At 38.9% G+C, this 16,585-nt stretch overlaps 1 protein-coding gene across 1 annotated transcript; it reads left to right on the top strand.

Moving 5' to 3' along the window:
- The first annotated feature begins 324 nt into the window (after positions 1–324).
- Positions 325–2,398, top strand: LOC114288378 (uncharacterized). Its single transcript, XM_028231881.2, has 3 exons — positions 325–1,189; positions 1,736–1,855; positions 2,043–2,398. The coding sequence occupies exons 1-3, from the start codon at positions 325–327 to the stop codon at positions 2,396–2,398; spliced, it is 1,341 nt and encodes a 446-aa protein (XP_028087682.2).
- Positions 2,399–16,585: the final 14,187 nt, after the last annotated feature.

Here is a 16,585-nt window from a genome sequence, read left to right as displayed (position 1 = left end):
ATTGTGTGATAGCATGTTTATGTGACTATGTGGGTATGGGATTGGACTTTGGGGATGTTGTTTGGGCCTATTAGGTTCCTTGAGGTCTTATTAGAAGGGTACCTGATCAATACTCATTCTACTAAGAATTCTTGGTTTCTCATGGAACAAATCTCATCACTAAAGGATAATTCGTATGTGTTTATGTGACTAAGTGCTTATGCGGAGTGAATTAAATTATTTGTGTGATAAGGTGTATGGAATTGCTATAGTTTAACGTGTGAGGCAAGTTGCGAGCACATTTGGGATGATGTGCTAAATTGTTTATTTTGATTCTCAATTAGGATGTCGGGAAGGATTCAAACACGAGGTGGTAGGGGTGGAAGGCAAGGTCGAGGTCGCTGGGTTGTACATGAGGTACCGGTCCACGAGGTCCCAGTACAAGAAGAGGGTATAGGCCAAGCTGACATGGCTGAACAAATGGGGCAAGCGGAGGTGCCGGGGCAAGCCGGTCAAGTCGCAATGGGGGCTCTAGCCCAGGAGATAACGGGGGCATTGAGGGAGTCCATGAACATACTTAGGACGGAGACCCAAGCCAGGGAGAATGTTGCGAAGACAAGGGCGAGCTTCCTCACAAGGGAGTTTTTGTGGGCCAAGCCAGATGAATTCCATGGCATCCTCGAGCCAAAGAAAGCAGATGAATGGCTTGAACAAACCGTGAAGACTTTCGAGATGCTTCACATCGATGATAACAAGTTGAAGGTGACCCTTGCTAGTTATTATCTCAAGGGTGACGCAGGCCAATGGTGGAAGTATGACAATGGCCGTATAGAACCATCATGGGAGGCATTTGTGGTGGCCTTCCAAGACAAGTATTTACCTCGTACTACTAGGGAGAGGTTGAGGCAGGAATTCAAGGACCATAAGCAAATAAATATATCCGTGGCCGAATTTGAAGCGGTCTTTTCTAGTTTGTCCCGGTTTGCACCGGAATTGGTAGCGACGGAGGAGCGCCGTTGCTTTGAGTTCGAGCAGAGGCTGAGGACGAAGATTTTTTTCAAGGTTATCGGGAACATGATTCAGAATTATGATCACCTCGTGGAGGCAGCTGCACATGTGGAAATTATTGTGGAGACCAAAAATGAGAGACTTCAGAATTTGAGGTCTAGGGGCCAAGGGTCACAAGGGGACTTTAGGCCCAACAAGAAGAGTAGAAGCACCTTTTCATCCCAGTCTTAGCCCTAACAGTGTAGATCTACTTTCCCCTTGCCTAGTGTGGGCCCGAGAAAGAGTGCACCGACTGGGTTTTCTTGCTTCAAGTGTGGCCAACTGGGTCACAAGGTCTTTGCTCGTACACAGAATGGAGGAGGACAGGAGATGTTGCCACCACCACCACCTAACCGAACTTAGAGTCAGTCTCAGAGTAGGCGTCAGGGGCCTACTTACTACCAGTGCGGTCAGTCAGGAGATATGAAGAGAGCATGCCCGCAGTTGGAAGGCGCATCTGGGGCATCGGGGTCGAGGCAGACTCATAGCCACTAGCAGGCTCACTCAGCTCAGACTTCATGAGTTCATCAAGGAGTTGCTTCAACTTAGTCTGTACAGCAAGCTTGTGCTTCGAGGGACGAGTAGGTTGATCAGAGGCCACAGGGGCACGTGTACGCTATTACCGCGCTAGAGCAGTTGCCAGGATCCTCGGTAGTGAGAGGTATTTTTATTGTGTGTAATTTTTTGGCCAGTGTGTTGATAAATATAGGTGCATCTCATTCTTTCATATCTGCTGCATTCGCATCTGCATTGGGGCTAGAGGTGACACTGTTAGCATCTCCACTCAGAGTAAAGTCTCCTATTGGGGGTATCATTGACTTAGATCGGGGTTTGTCATGATTGGGAGATAAAGGTTGTTGGGCGTAGACTCCTGTTTTCTTTTGTGTTGCTAGACATGTTGAGTTTTGACGTCATTCTAGGCATGGATTGGTTGTCTTTGTATCGGGCAGTGATTGATTGTTTTCGGCGGAGGGTCGCAGTGTGCACTTTGAGTGGTGATTGTTTTTACTTTCTAGGAGACCGGGTTGATAGGGTCTTGTCACTAGTATTCGATCCTTGTAGTAGGAACGAACTTAGTGGCCTTCTTGCTACTCTTTTGGTTAGTGAGAGTGGCAGGACTCGAGTTGAGTTGCCAAAAGTGGTTTGTGAATACTCGGGCGTGTTTCCCAAGGACCTTACTAGTTTGCCACCGCACTGGGATAGTGAGTTCACCATCGACTTAGTGGCTGGAACGATACCAATTTCTATGGCGCCATATAGATTTGCACCCGCGGAGTTGCACGAGTTGAAGATTCAACTCCAAGAGCTTCTAGACAAGGGCACATTCGCCCTAGTATGTCACCATGGGGAGCACCGGCTCTTTTTGCGATGAAGAAGGATGGGTCATTGTGGTTGTGTATCGACTACCGTAAAATGAATCGAGTTACAGTCAAGAACAAATACCCTTTACCCAGAATAGATGACTTGTTTGATCAACTTAGAGGGTCCTGTTGCTTTTCGAAGATAGATTTAAGGTCGGGGTACCATCAGTTGAGAGTCCAGGAGGAGGACATCCAGAAAACGGCCTTTCGCACGCGTGATGGCCACTATGAGTTCCTTGTAATGCCATTTGGGTTGACTAATGCACCGGCTTCTTTCATGGATTTGATGAACTGAATTTTTAGGGAATGTTTGGACCATTTTGTGGTCGTCTTCGTAGACGACATCCTAATCTATTCAACTTCCAAGGAAGAACACGAGGCTCATCTGAGGGCAGTGCTTGACTTATTTAGAAAACATCAGTTGTATGCCAAATTTGAGAAGTGTGAGTTTTGGCTCACCGATGTGAAGTTTTTAGGATATGTGGTATCAAGAGAGGGTGTAACTATAGATTCTTCAAAGATAGACTTTGTACAAGATTAGGAGCAACCTAAGAATGTCTTTGAGATCTAGAGTTTCTTGGGGTTGGCAAGGTATTACCGGAGTTTTGTAAGGGATTTCTCTAGACTAGCTGCACCTTTGACTAGGTTGACTAGAAAGGGGGTTAAGTTTGTATGGAGTGAGGCTTGTGAAAGGTCTTTCCAAGAACTCAAAACTAGGTTGACTACGGCACCGGTGTTGATCATTCCAGAGAGAGGCTTGGGTTACACCGTCTACTTTGATGCGTCTCGGGATGGGCTTGGGTGTGTTTTGATGCAAGAGGGAAAGGTTGTAGCATATGGTTCACGGCAATGGAAAACCGATGAGAAGAATTATCCTACCCACGACTTAGAGTTAGCCGCAGTAGTGTTTGCCTTGAAAATTTGGAGGCATTACTTGTATGGTGAGAAGTTTGAGGTTTTCTCTAACCATAAGAGCTTGAAGTATCTTTTTTCCCAAAAAGATTTGAATCTACGTCAACGGAGGTGGATGGAGTTTTTAAAAGACTACGATTTTGAGTTACACTATCACCTGGGGAAAGCCAATGTAGTAGCCGATGCCTTAAGCCAAAAAACCGTGAGTAGCTTGGCGAGTGTGGCCATTAGGGAATGGGTTATGTTGGGTGAAGTCAACAAGTTTGAGTTGCAGTTGGGTGAGTCCGAAGAGGGTGCAACATTGCTTACATTTAGTGCTCAACCCACCTTAATTAGCAAAGTTATAGAGGCACAATAAGGAGACCGTGAAGTAGAGCTAATTCGTGATAGGATCTCCATTGGAAAGGAAGAGAAGGGTTTGAACATTCACTCGAATCAAAGCGTACGTTATCTAGATCGTCTGCTTGTACCTGAATCTTGTAGAGAAGAAGTGCTTCGGGAGTTCCATCACTCGCGCCTTGCGGTACATTCGGGAGGCACCAAAATGTATCAAGACCGTAGCCATTAGTTCTGGTGGAGGGCCATGAAGTGGGATGTCGCATTCTTCATGTTGAAGTGCCTTACTTGTCAGCAAGTGAAGGCTGAGCATCAAAGGCCAGCGAGTTTGTTACAACCCTTACCTATAGTCGAGTGGAAGTGGGAGCACGTTACCATGGATCTCGTTGTTGAGCTTCATAGAATGAAGCGGGGCAACAATGCCATTTGGGTACTTGTTGATAGGCTGACTAAGTCCACACACTTCATTCCAATGCATACTAGCGACTCAGTTGAGCACTTGGCGGAGTTGTACATTAAGGAGATAGTTCGGCTCCATGGGGTTTCAGTAACCATTGTGTCAGATAGAGATCCTCGTTTTACCGCCCAGTTGTGGCAAAGCCTTCAAGAGGCATTGGAAACTAAGTTGACCTTTAGCATCGCTTATCGCCCTCAAACCGATGGCCAGTCAGAACGTACCATTTAGACTTTGGAGGACATGTTCAGAGCTTGTGTCCTAGATTTCAAGGGGTCTTAGGAGAGGCACTTACTATTGATTGAATTTGCCTACAACAATAGTTATCAAGCAAGTATCGAGATGGCACCATTTGAGGCCTTGTATGGCCGACCTTATATATCGCCAGTTTGTTGGGCCGAGGTGGGGGATGCATCGTTGTTGGGTCCGGAGATTGTTAGGGAGACAATCGAGAAGGTTGCCCTCATTCGCAAGAGATTAGCTACGACTCAAATCCGATAGAAAACGTTATGCCGATAGGAGAACACAACCTTTATCCTTCGAAATGAGTGATCATGTGTTTCTTAAGATCTCACCTAGACGGGGTCTAATGAGGTTTGGCAAGAGTGGAAAGTTGTCACCGAGATTTATTTGGCCTTTTGAGATATTGGAGAGGATCGGGGAAGTAGCATACCGGTTAGCTTTACCACCACAACTTTCGGGAGTACATAATGTGTTCCATGTGTCAATGCTTAGGAAATACAAGCCCAACCCTTCTCATGTGCTAGATTGGGCTGATTTGGAGGTAGATGAGGATGCCTCCTACGAAGAGCGGCCAGTTCAAATCCTAGCTACCCGAGAGCAAGTGTTATAGGGTAAGACAATACTGTTAGTGAAGGTGTTGTGGACACACCATGGGATTGAGGAAGGAACTTGGGAACGGGAGGCGGAGGTCCGCTCCAAGTATTCGGATTTATTTGAGCATGTGTAGTTGTTTTGTTTTAATTGTAAAGCTTTCCTAGTATTGAAGAAGAGAATGTTGAATTGTTGGTCACATGTTGTTGTATGTGTGATGTTAAATTGAGCATGAGGTTATGGAAGAATGATATTTTGTTGTTGATGTTTTATCTCATTTATCACATCTGAGCAATTGTTGTTTTGATGGAGTGACCATAAAGAAAAAGATAAACGTTGCAACTTGATAATGTTGTTAAAAATGATTATAGTTGTTAGAGAACTCTTGTTTGGTGAGTTTATTTATTTTTCAGGGAGTTTGTTCAAATTTCGGGGATGAAATTTCCTATGGTGGAGAGGTTGTGATGACCCAGTATGTCTCTAGTTTCGTTCTCTCTCTCGTTTAATCTTGAACCCACTTTGATGGAGTGTCGGGTTATTTTGGAGCCCTGTTGAGTGTTTGGGGTTTGTATTGTCCAGAGGGTTCTTCTCAATGCAATCCCTTTTCTTGTTTTGATTCGGTGTTGAAGTCCTGTTATTTCGGAGGGTGCGAGGTCCGGTCCTGAGCCCCCGAGGATTGAGTCAGAAAATTCTGGGTTGCTGGGCCAGGGCCGCACGTGCGGTGAAAGTTAGGCTTCAGAAGGTCGCACACTGCCTAAAAGGCACGTGCGGAGTGAGGTGTGAGAAGGGAGCACCACACGTGTGGGGGTGAAGACCGCACGTACGGGAGAGGCGCTCCGCACGTGCGGGGAGGGGCGCCACAGGTGCGGCCAACTGGGCAGCCCGAACTCTGTTTTTTCCTCTCTTTTTGGTCCAAATGTATACCTCATTTTGCACATTCCCCTCTTACTCTAAACCTTATTTTTCTCCCCCTTCTCTCTAGAAAACTTCCTCAAACATTAAAAATCTTTGATCCTTGTAATTTTGGGTCAAGATCACCGACATCTTCCCCTAAATCTTGAAGATCAAGCTAGGGCTCCTCTTTGTGTAGTGAGGGTTGAACAATCCTCCATTGAAGATAGGGTTTCATTTTGTCCATCATCAAGACCTTGAGGTAGGGAATTCTTGAGTCATATATATATGTTTTGCTTCATAAATGTTGATTTTAAAGCTTTCATAAGGTTGTTGTGTTGATTTTAATTTTGCACTAAATGAAGGGAGAGAGTGAATGGGAGTTTTGAAAGAGGGGTCGAAATCACAACTTTCTTTTTATCCATGAGGATGGTTTTTCTATAAAAACTCAAGATGGATGATTTTGGTAGGATTCATTAAGAAAAAGGGAAAAAGTTTTGTCTTGGATGAAGAACTCTAGAATTTGGGGGTTTTGGGGAAAACATGAACTTATACATGAACTTCTTTTATTCTTGCATCAAGAGAATGAATAAGAGTAAATTTTATCAAATGTTTAGCAAAATTGCATCCCACTTGATCTATGAGAAATAAGATGTCATTTTAGCATTTTTTCAAAATGTGTGAATATGGATTGTTATAATATGGCAAAATTGTTGTGCACTATGGATTGTGAGAAATATGAATATTGGAGATTAATGTTTGAAAAACATCACATGTGGCCTTGAAAGGATTAAATAGATGAGAAACTGTTGTCGTGTGTTGAAGACACATGCTTATTTTGCGAAATAACGTTGAAGGGAGGAAATGAGAAATGTATTTATTCGTTATTGTTGTTGAGTCAGTTGGAAACGGAGAAAGGCCATGAGGCATGGGAGTTCATTACCTTGCATACTCATTCAATTAACTATTGTGCATTGTGAAATTTGAATGGAAACATTTACTTCAAAAAAGAACATATTTATCGAAATGAGAACTATGGTAATGTGAATGGGGTAAATAGGTGGTAAGTCCGGATAGGGGTTGTAGTTGAATTTGATAAGTTGGCCTGAGTGTCCATAGTGAAAGACCAGAAACCCGCGCGGATAGGTGTCGAGCCTTCCGGTTAATACTGGTAAAAATGACAATTGGGTAGTACTTGTAGAGTCTACTTACAGACACCAGCCTAGGGATTACCAGTGTCGTATTTACCGCCCCTATTGATTAAAATTTGAAGTTTTGAAATGTGTCGTGATTGTAAGTGTCACGACCCGAACCCGCCCCCATGGGTCAAGGACATAACCGGCTAGTAATCATGAGATTACCTACGGCCTCAAACCAAACCAGATGTACTTTAACAGAGTTAACGGGGGCCAAACAGAAGCAATTTTAAAACTTTGTCCATAGAACCGTGCTTATATGCAGATCATAACATTCCATACATACATATGTTAATAACTCACAATAGAAAGTATAGTAACATAAAGTTCTATACGGACAGGATCATTCAAATCTAAGTCAGCCCAAAACAAAGCTATTTACAGGCGTACACCAAAGCCCTCGCCAACATGACAAAATAACATAGAATGGCAGAAGGGCGAAGGCGTGTCTCGTGCGTGAGACGCAAGGGTTGACTCTTCAAAACCTTAGTTGTTCCATACAGACTTCACTGGGACTGGGTTTGGACTTCCCCTGGCTCACCTACAAACACATGAATGAGCGTGAGCGATAGCCCAGTGAATAATATCAAATAAGGAATATACATTGGAACAATATACATCAAACGGCCTCGGGCCCAATTCATTTGTATCATTCAAGTCAAACTGTTATTCGTGCCAAACAGTTATTCGTGTCAAGCTGTTACTTGTATCAAACTATTATTCATGTCAAACTGGCCTCTGGCCCATTCATTCATGTCAGTCGGTCTTCGGCCTAATCATTTATGTCAATCGGCCTTCGGCCCAATCATTTATGTCAATCAGCCTTTGGCCCAATCGTTCATGTCAATAGGCCTTTGGCCTAATCGTTTATGTCAATCGGCCTTCGGCCCAATCATCTACGTCAATCGGCCTTCGGCCCAGTCATTCATGTCAAAACTGGCCTTTTAAGCCTTTCCAACTTTCATATCAAATTGCCCTTTTAGGCCTTTCAAACTTTCGTATCAAACTGGCCTTTCAGGCCTTTCAAACTTTGTCCACTATTCGAACTAATGAACTTTACAAAACTTGCATAGAAGTAAGCAATTGGTCAACAACATATTTTAGATATTACTCACAGTGATCGGCTGATTGATCTGCTCTAGAGCTTGACCCTACATATTCCATGAACATAAAAGGGTCACAAACAATTCAATCCGTTCTTAAATCCACATATTCCTCTTTAGGATTCATTCTTATCTCTTTAACTCATTTATAATGCTTATTGTATGCCTAAGAGTGTTTGCAAGCAAAAGAGAATAGAAAACGGAACACAGAATGCATTTTTAAAATTTCAGAAAACAGGATCCCCGCTCGAGCATGGACTTCCCCGCTCGAGCGGACCCAAGAGGCCTGCAAAAGTACTGGATGCATCAAATTTGTGCTCGAGCGTGAGTTCTGGAGCTCGAGCGGAAGGCCTCTCTACATGGCTCGTCGCTCAAGCGTCAACTTCCCCGCTCGAGCGGACACCTTGTCTGCAGAAAATGCTAGGAGCCCGTTTTTCATGCTCAAGCGAGCACCAAACTTTCTGGGTTTTCCAGAACTGTTCTTTAGCTTCAAATACACATTCAAGCTGGTATTTCTTGCATTTCACAGCCCATAACTCTCATATACATATACCAACATGATATAAACACCAAATTACAACATATTGAAACTCAATTCCGATGAATCAATCACATGCAAATCCAAATTATACCAAACTTACTTCCAATACATTAAATTCATGCATTTAAGCTTCATATCTTCATCAATCATGCATGCATGTCAATTCTTGACTACATTTCTATTTCAAATGGTACAAATGGTGCTTACAACCATGAAACTCAACAAAACTATGCTTCCATGTATGATTCAACACTCATATTTCCATATTCAACTTAATACATGCCTGATTATGCAAAATCATGGTGATCCTATACGTGCATGTGCATTTTTAACTTCAAATTAATCAATTAAAGCACAACTATTGTTCTTGATCACCAATCAATCTTTAATTCACAAATTACAAGTTAATATTCATGAATCCATTTACCTAAAGGCTCAAACCTTTCAATCTAAAGCAATTTCTTGAGTAATCTTCCAAAATCTTCAAGCCTCAAGACCAAAACCTCAATCTTCTATACCTTCCCTCTCTAATTCGGCTCTCCCTCTCCTCTCTTGGAGTTGGTTTCGACCAAATGAAGAAAAAGAGAGGGGTTGGTGTAAAATGCTCCACTAAATACCATTTCACTTCATTACAATCATCAACATTACATATTTGAGCACTAAGTCATTATTTTAATCCAATTAATTTGATCCGAATCAATTTCCAATTAAATTTCGCCGTAGGCTCTAAAAATTATGCCAATCACAATGGCGTAATAATTTCGGGTTCTGTGGCCGATAAGGCCTTCAATTTGATTCCCAAAGTAGATAAGCAAACATATATTCCTACGACAAATAGACATAAATTCAAAGTCACACATTTTCACATAATGGCATACAAAATCATATTAGACATATAATCAAACTCATAACAAGGACCAATTAGCTAATTACGGAATAGGGTTATCACAGTAAGCTTTTGTTGAAAAAAAAATATATGGAAATCTTCAAGAAGAGCATGAAATGAATTTTCTTTAAAAGAGCATGGCATGGCATGAGCATTTGCATTTTTATTGAGAGTTGCATAACTGTATATACTTTGTGAGAATTCTCTACTGGGTTTTATTCTCACCCCTATGGGATTTGGTGCAGATAAAGATGTGGTGATCCTGCCGAATTGAGGGCGTGGATATTTCGTGAAGAGTAAATAGCTCTCTTATTTTTGTTGGGAATTTTTGTAAGCCAAGGGCTAAATTTGTATGGGTCCGGGAGATCGTTTTGTGTAACCGGGCTATTGCCTTGGAAGATGTAAGCCCATAAGGGCATTTTATTGTTTTGAGACTAGATGCTTCACATGTTATAGATTCATGTGTTCTTTTGTTTCGCTGAATGTATACCGCATGTGGAACTTTTGTATTAAACTTAATTATTAAATATGTGAAGATGGAAGGATTATTGTTATTGTTTAGTGAATGTTCATTAATGTGGGTAGTTCATGTTGAATTATTTCGGGCCGTTACAAGGTGGTTGTTAGACTTTTAATGTCTAATCGGTATATTTAATGTATAAATTTTTTAGATTTTTTAATTGAACGGATTGGTTTAATAATGATATTAAAATTGTCACCATATATGACTTTTGAAAAAATAGAAACTAATTTAATGAAAATAAAAATAGCCACTCATTACATGATCATCATTCAAACACATAATTAAAATTAATATGGTAAAAAAAATAAATGAATAAATTTGTAAAAGATTTATCAATTTTACAAAATTTTATCTTTGGTGGTTAAAAATAATTTGTAAAAATTCAAAAATAATTTTTTGACATTTATTTTTAGGGAAAATTACCAATAGGTCCTACTTTTGAGACTTATTATCCATTAAGTCCTATTAATAAATTTATCAAGTGATAAATTTATCAATCTCTTGTTTTTATGAATAAATTTATAGTGATAATTTTATCAGTTAGGACCTGTAAGTAAATAAGTCTAGTTAATAGTACTTATTGGTAAGTGCCCCTTATTTTCATCAAATTAGTTTATATTTGATCAAATTGATGACTTTGCCCTTGAAATTAGACAATGGTATCTTCAATTGTCCCTATTTGGAACAAGATTCAAAATTCAGGGTTATATGTGTCACAATTAAAAAGTCAAAGACCAAAGTGATACAAGCCTCAAACTATAGGGACTGTTAGTGTAATTCGCTCTTTTATTTTGAATGAATGCAATGGGGGGGCTGGTTATATAGATGAATTGGTGCCTTTTCGAATGGTTTTTGTGACTTTTCAAGGAGTCACTTCTTTTCCAAGAAAATGTGTAACTAAAAACCATAATTATTTTTTTCAAAAGAATTTGAATTCTAAATCGAATCTTATTTAATTTTGACTCAAAAAATTAACAGATTTATCTAAATAAAATCAAAATTTAATTAAATAAATTCCGTCTTAAAATCATACTCAAATGGTGCACATTGGAATCAGTTTCTCATTCACTTATTAATGGTTTCCAAACCTTTTGTCCAACAATCCCAACATGAATGAAATGACTGAAAACCAATGCAAGACTTAATGCAGACTTAAAGAGAATTCAATTGGAAATATTCTAAATAGGGATAGGTAGCTTTTTGGCTTTGAACCTTCCTTAGTTAAAGACGATCGGACTTACTAGTTAATCAGTGGACGTGATGCCTTGAATTGTTCAGTCGTTTGTGTAAGCCAAGACAATAGAATTCACACAAAATATCTCTAGACACTGCTTAGTTCTCGCGGTTGTGCCCGTTTTGACCTTGGGCAATTCCTAGTTTTCATGAATGTTTTAGAGAATTTAGCTTTATTTAATTATCATAGAAGTGGCCCCTTCACACTCATATAGGTGATTCTTATTTCGAATCTCTTAAATACTCCTCTTAAAAGATACCACTCTAGGTTTGTTCAAGATATAAGTGATCATTAGAAGCATAGCTTACCCTAAGTCCCTTGCATACAACACATGTTGCAGATATCACTCTCATTATAGCAATGGATAGGAGATAGACTCCCTTAGTGATTTGTGGTGAGTCATATATAATTTAATTGTCCCTTTGAACCTATATCTTGGGATCTCCAGTCAACTAGGTTGGGTTACCATTATAGCGGCTCGAAATTAATATGCTCTAATCACATTGCCCTTGATGAACTTTCCCTAATTTGCTCTCTGGTCAAAAATTTTGTTTAGCAGCCACTATTTTTCGTTTCACCTTCTCAATTATATATCATGGAGTAGTTTATGGATCCACTATATTATCCTTAGACAATATTAACAACTGAAAGCAAATGTCCTACAGTATTAAGTCTTTGATCGAGACTTACTGTTACTCTATGTCACTCCCATTTTTAAATTTAATTAATAAATATAGAGGTGTTTCGTAGGAGTTAATGAAACCATTTTTACTTCTACTCCAACTTTGTCCGATAGAAAGAATTGAGATTCTTTGTAGACCTACTATCGGAACCGTTACTTTGGTAAAATCCTCCAAGCACCCTCACATTTTCAATACTAAGAAAAATTAATTTTCTTGTTAAGATATTACCGTACGAAAATGTCAATATACCCCCACAATTCTGAAATAAATCAGTATATAACATCCATCACTTATTGACTACGGTGTGCTTGAATAATAAAATTCTAAATCAAATTAATGAAATAGAAAACTTAAAATAATTATGACTACACAAGTCAAAATTAATGCTTAAACAAAATTATATTTTTATAAAGATTTTGCCCAAGAATCAAACAATTCAAAATTTTCATTTAATTGTTTAAATATTTAAAATGCATTCAAGAAAAAGTAGTTGTACCTCAAAATTAAGATTTAAACTCTAAAATTTGAATACTTGTTTTAGTTTCCAAGGATAACTTGTCATAAATCATGATAAGCAGACAATTCTGTTTTCCCCCACATTTGTGATAATACATAAATTAAGACAAATCACATGATTCATTTTTGAACAAGTGTCACTGTCACAAATAATAACTCATTTTTGATAAATTCATATATTATTTATTCAAAAATATTTGTGACAAAAGAAAATTAAATTATCTCTTCTCATTCAAAAGATAAACTCCCACATTAAGATCATAGTTCGTGGTTAAACCAATTCTACTATATAAGGTTAATAATTATGACTTGACAAACTATGTCATAAAACTTAAAATTACTTCCGAATAAATGGAACAAAATCACTATTTAAACCATCATGTTTAAATTTTTTAGGTGCCAACAATCGCTTTAACAATGAAAAGGTACTACTACCATAACCAAACCGAAAGTCACTTACACATGAAATATACTTTTCCATATAATGATTCAAAAGATTGTAACGATAAAATTGTAAACCATGATCACAATTATATGAGAAAATAACTGACTCATTAAATTATATTTGATTACAGCTGTAGCTCGACTTTTCGTGCCCCTTTTCGGAAGATGAATAAGCCCTACAGTTCGGACTCCCGTGGTTCTGAATCTGATTTCACAAGTGCAATGTGAAACATTGAAAACACAAAAAGAGTCGAAATCCGATAATTTTTTTTGGAAAATCAATGGTTGAATCAAATGCCAAAAATAGACTACTTTGCCAGATTGTAGAGTCGCCACCTAAATATTTTTTAAAAAAATTAGGAAACCCGAGACTCGTGCCAAAGGCCACTTATCCGTCATCACCAAAGTGTCTCGTCTCGGGAACTTAGGTACGAGCGGGGAAGGTCATGAATTGAGCGATTCACTCGCCCGATCAAAGATCTGTCTCTACTAATCATGATGCAATTTTTATTTATATTATATGCTTTTGTTCCAGTTTATTACGCTATCTTACTATGTGATGCACACAAGGTATAAGACTAATTTGTAAAAATTGGAACATTTGATTTCATGTTGTTATTTTTTTAAAATGAAAAGAGTTTGTGAATGTGCCACTTGAAAAAGTGGGCTTAAATGTACATTAATCAAACTGTTCCAATTCAAGCAACTAGCCTCCATCTACAGGCATTCAAACAGTCATATCATTTAAGCAATTAGCCTCATGGAAATATGCTTGGCATGGAAACACGAGCATTCGATGCAAGATGCTAAAACATAAAATTACTCACCTAGTACTCCGAGCCAAAACAAAGCAAAATAATTAGAAAATATGCATGCTCCTAACTAATGCGATATAACTAAATGCAACGCACACATTATGTAATTTTAATAGGCTCGGCTATGAACATGGCATATGATTCTATTCAAGACATGCGATAAAACACATATTCAAGTAATGAATTTGAACATTGATATTGGGTTAGTATGATAAGTCAAATCTTGGATGCATGCAAGACTATGGATGCGAAGCATAAGAATGCTAATTTGAAAAAAAAAAATGATATTCCTATACTAACCATCGTAAACAAGTAAGTAAAAGGGAAAAAGATGTGGGGTTGGAAGCCATACAACTTATTACATAGTTGGCCCTTGTACAAGAGGGTGCGAGTTAAAGTCCGAAAGTCCAAATTAAACTAATTATTACAAAACCGAACGAATAAATAAGCAAAGAATAACTAGCTAACTATTCTATTACAACAAGGATAATAATGATAAGTAGACTAACTATTTAAGCTAACTAGCTATAATAATTACAAATAAACAATAATAATAAATTAATTAATTACAACACTAATAATTAACAAGACTAATTATAACAACAATAATTAATTAATTACAACAATGATCATGATGTAAGTAAGGATGCGCAGGGGTTGCATGCTCAATGTCCAAGAATAGCTATGTCTGCCCCAGGCTTGCTCTATTTCACCTTCAGCCACTGCCCTCTGTTTTCAGCCAAATACACTGTTGACCAAACATTGATGACCGCCTAACCCTTAATAAAGCTTGGTCGGGCCTAAAAAAGGCCGGCCGTGCCTCAACTTCATGCCAAATTCAGTTTTGTGATCTAAAGTGAAAACAATGCAGACAGAGTGTTTTGGACTCTGTTTGTTTCTCTCACACTTCTCTATCATGGGAAAGCTTCGAGAGAAGGTTGGAATCGTTTCCAAAACCATCAATGAGCAAGTTGATTGCTTGACGATTTCGGGTTCAATTTGGATAACAATCAATAAATGAAATGAACGGCAACCTTCATTCCCTTCTATCATAGAGTGAACTCAAGGAAGGAGGTAGAGACGATTCAAGATTCATCAAAACATCATGAATTGATGTACGACAACCCTTGACATAATGGATTTGACATAATGTCTGGCCGAACCCCAAGTAATATAACTCATTTTCTTTATATGGGTTAGTTCATTTTAAGCCAAATTCATTAGTCTTTACCATCCTTTAATCTGTTAAGTCCAAGATGATTGTTACGTCCACTAAAGATTATATCCACTAAATGAGAAATATGTCAAATGGGAGGTGATTCTCAACATTAAAAAGAGACTACACCGTTGGCAATGAACCTCTATAGAGATTAAGCCATTAAGCATAAATCGCTAGTTAACGTTGTGAATAGCCATCAACCGATTGAAACAACTCTCAAATGAAAGAGATGAATGGCAAGTTGATTATTAAAATGAGGTTGATAAACATGGAAATGAGTTAAATAAAAGCTAAAAACAATATACAACATGCTATGTAGGCAAACTTATGAGACAACAACCAAGCCTGTCAAAGCATGAACTATTTAAACAACCTAAAATAGCCCCAAAATGGCCCTCAAGAGATGAAAAACAGTGGCTTAGAATGCATGAAAAGAGCCTAAAAGCTAATCAACAAAGAGAGAAAACAAGACTAGTAAGTTAGAACAAGGAGGGATGGCTAACCCCTCCATTTTTTAAACCTCAAAGCATGATTTTCAGCCCCCTTTTAACTCTGAAAATCAGTTTAGGGAGCAAAGAAAAAGAGTGTAAAAGTAAGGGTTTAAGCTATAGGTAAAGGTGTAGAAAGAGTGTCAACTCTCTCTACCCTTTTGGTAGCTCTCCAAACCCAAACATAAACACTTGGAATAAAATCAAAACAACATAAAGCTACAAGGGCTAGATAGCGAATGAAAGAACATGAAGTAAAAGAGAGGATGACAATACCTCTCAAAGAAGTAAGCTTTTGCTTATGATTCAAACTAAGTCTCAATACACTCTCAAAGCTTGAATTATGGTGTTCAAGGCTCAACCAAGGTTCCTAGGCCAAGGTATGAAGGTGTATATGGTGTATGGATATAGGTTCAAGGTGATAGGTTTGCTCAAAGTGTTGCTTGCACAAGAAGAAGGAGAAGAGAGTGTTCTTAAGGTGACGTAGAGGCTTTGTAGAATTTCTTAAACCCTCAAAACAGAGATATATGGTCGTTTTTATAGAATTTGATCCAGAGGGGTCATAAATATCTTCAAAAATGGACAGCTAGCGGGCTCCCGTCCAAAACAGTGTTTCTCGTTACTAAGGTACGGCCGGCCATCAATAGCCACGACCGACCCTTACTGAGACACGGTTGGCCCATAATCTGTTTCCTTGTTTTCCTATTTCAGCCTTAGCATAGGGTGGCACAATGTGTAAAAATGGATTTCTTGGGTATAATCAGTGGGAATATGGAAGGTTTGGGATTGTTTCGGAGCTTCAAACATGGCCACTTCGTTGAGACCTCGAACCACGCACAACAACACTTTCATCATCAAGTGCATTGGACAAAGCGGTCAAAATGGGGTGTCCATAGTTGCCTCTCTTTGATAGAGCTCGAAGTCATAAAGTGATGTGAGTGAATGTCAAAGCCCTGAGACGACCTATTTGATAAGGCTTGGGGAAAAAATCAAGACATAAATGCAAAGATCGAACTCGGGGGCAAAATGCGAACAAAATGCAGCAAATAACTTATGATCATGCAATGAAACAATGCAATGAAACATAAGGTAAATGAAGCAATGAAACAATGCTACAATCTAA

This window comes from Camellia sinensis, chromosome 11, assembly GCF_055761805.1.
Source record: "Camellia sinensis isolate YWXY chromosome 11, ASM5576180v1, whole genome shotgun sequence".
In the NCBI taxonomy this organism is placed as follows: Eukaryota; Viridiplantae; Streptophyta; class Magnoliopsida; order Ericales; family Theaceae; genus Camellia; species Camellia sinensis.
Note: the sequence above shows the minus strand (reverse complement) of the source record. Positions and strands in the feature narration are given on the sequence as shown.

Bases quoted from the DNA above. Each gene is read 5' to 3' on its own strand.
- LOC114288378 (XM_028231881.2), top strand. From the start codon at position 325: ATGTCGGGAAGGATTCAAACACGAGGTGGTAGGGGTGGAAGGCAAGGT. The intron at 1,190-1,735 runs GTAGAAGCACCT...TGATAAATATAG, and splicing joins CTTTAGGCCCAACAAGAAGA to GTGCATCTCATTCTTTCATA. The intron at 1,856-2,042 runs GTTTGTCATGAT...TTTACTTTCTAG, and splicing joins TATCATTGACTTAGATCGGG to GAGACCGGGTTGATAGGGTC.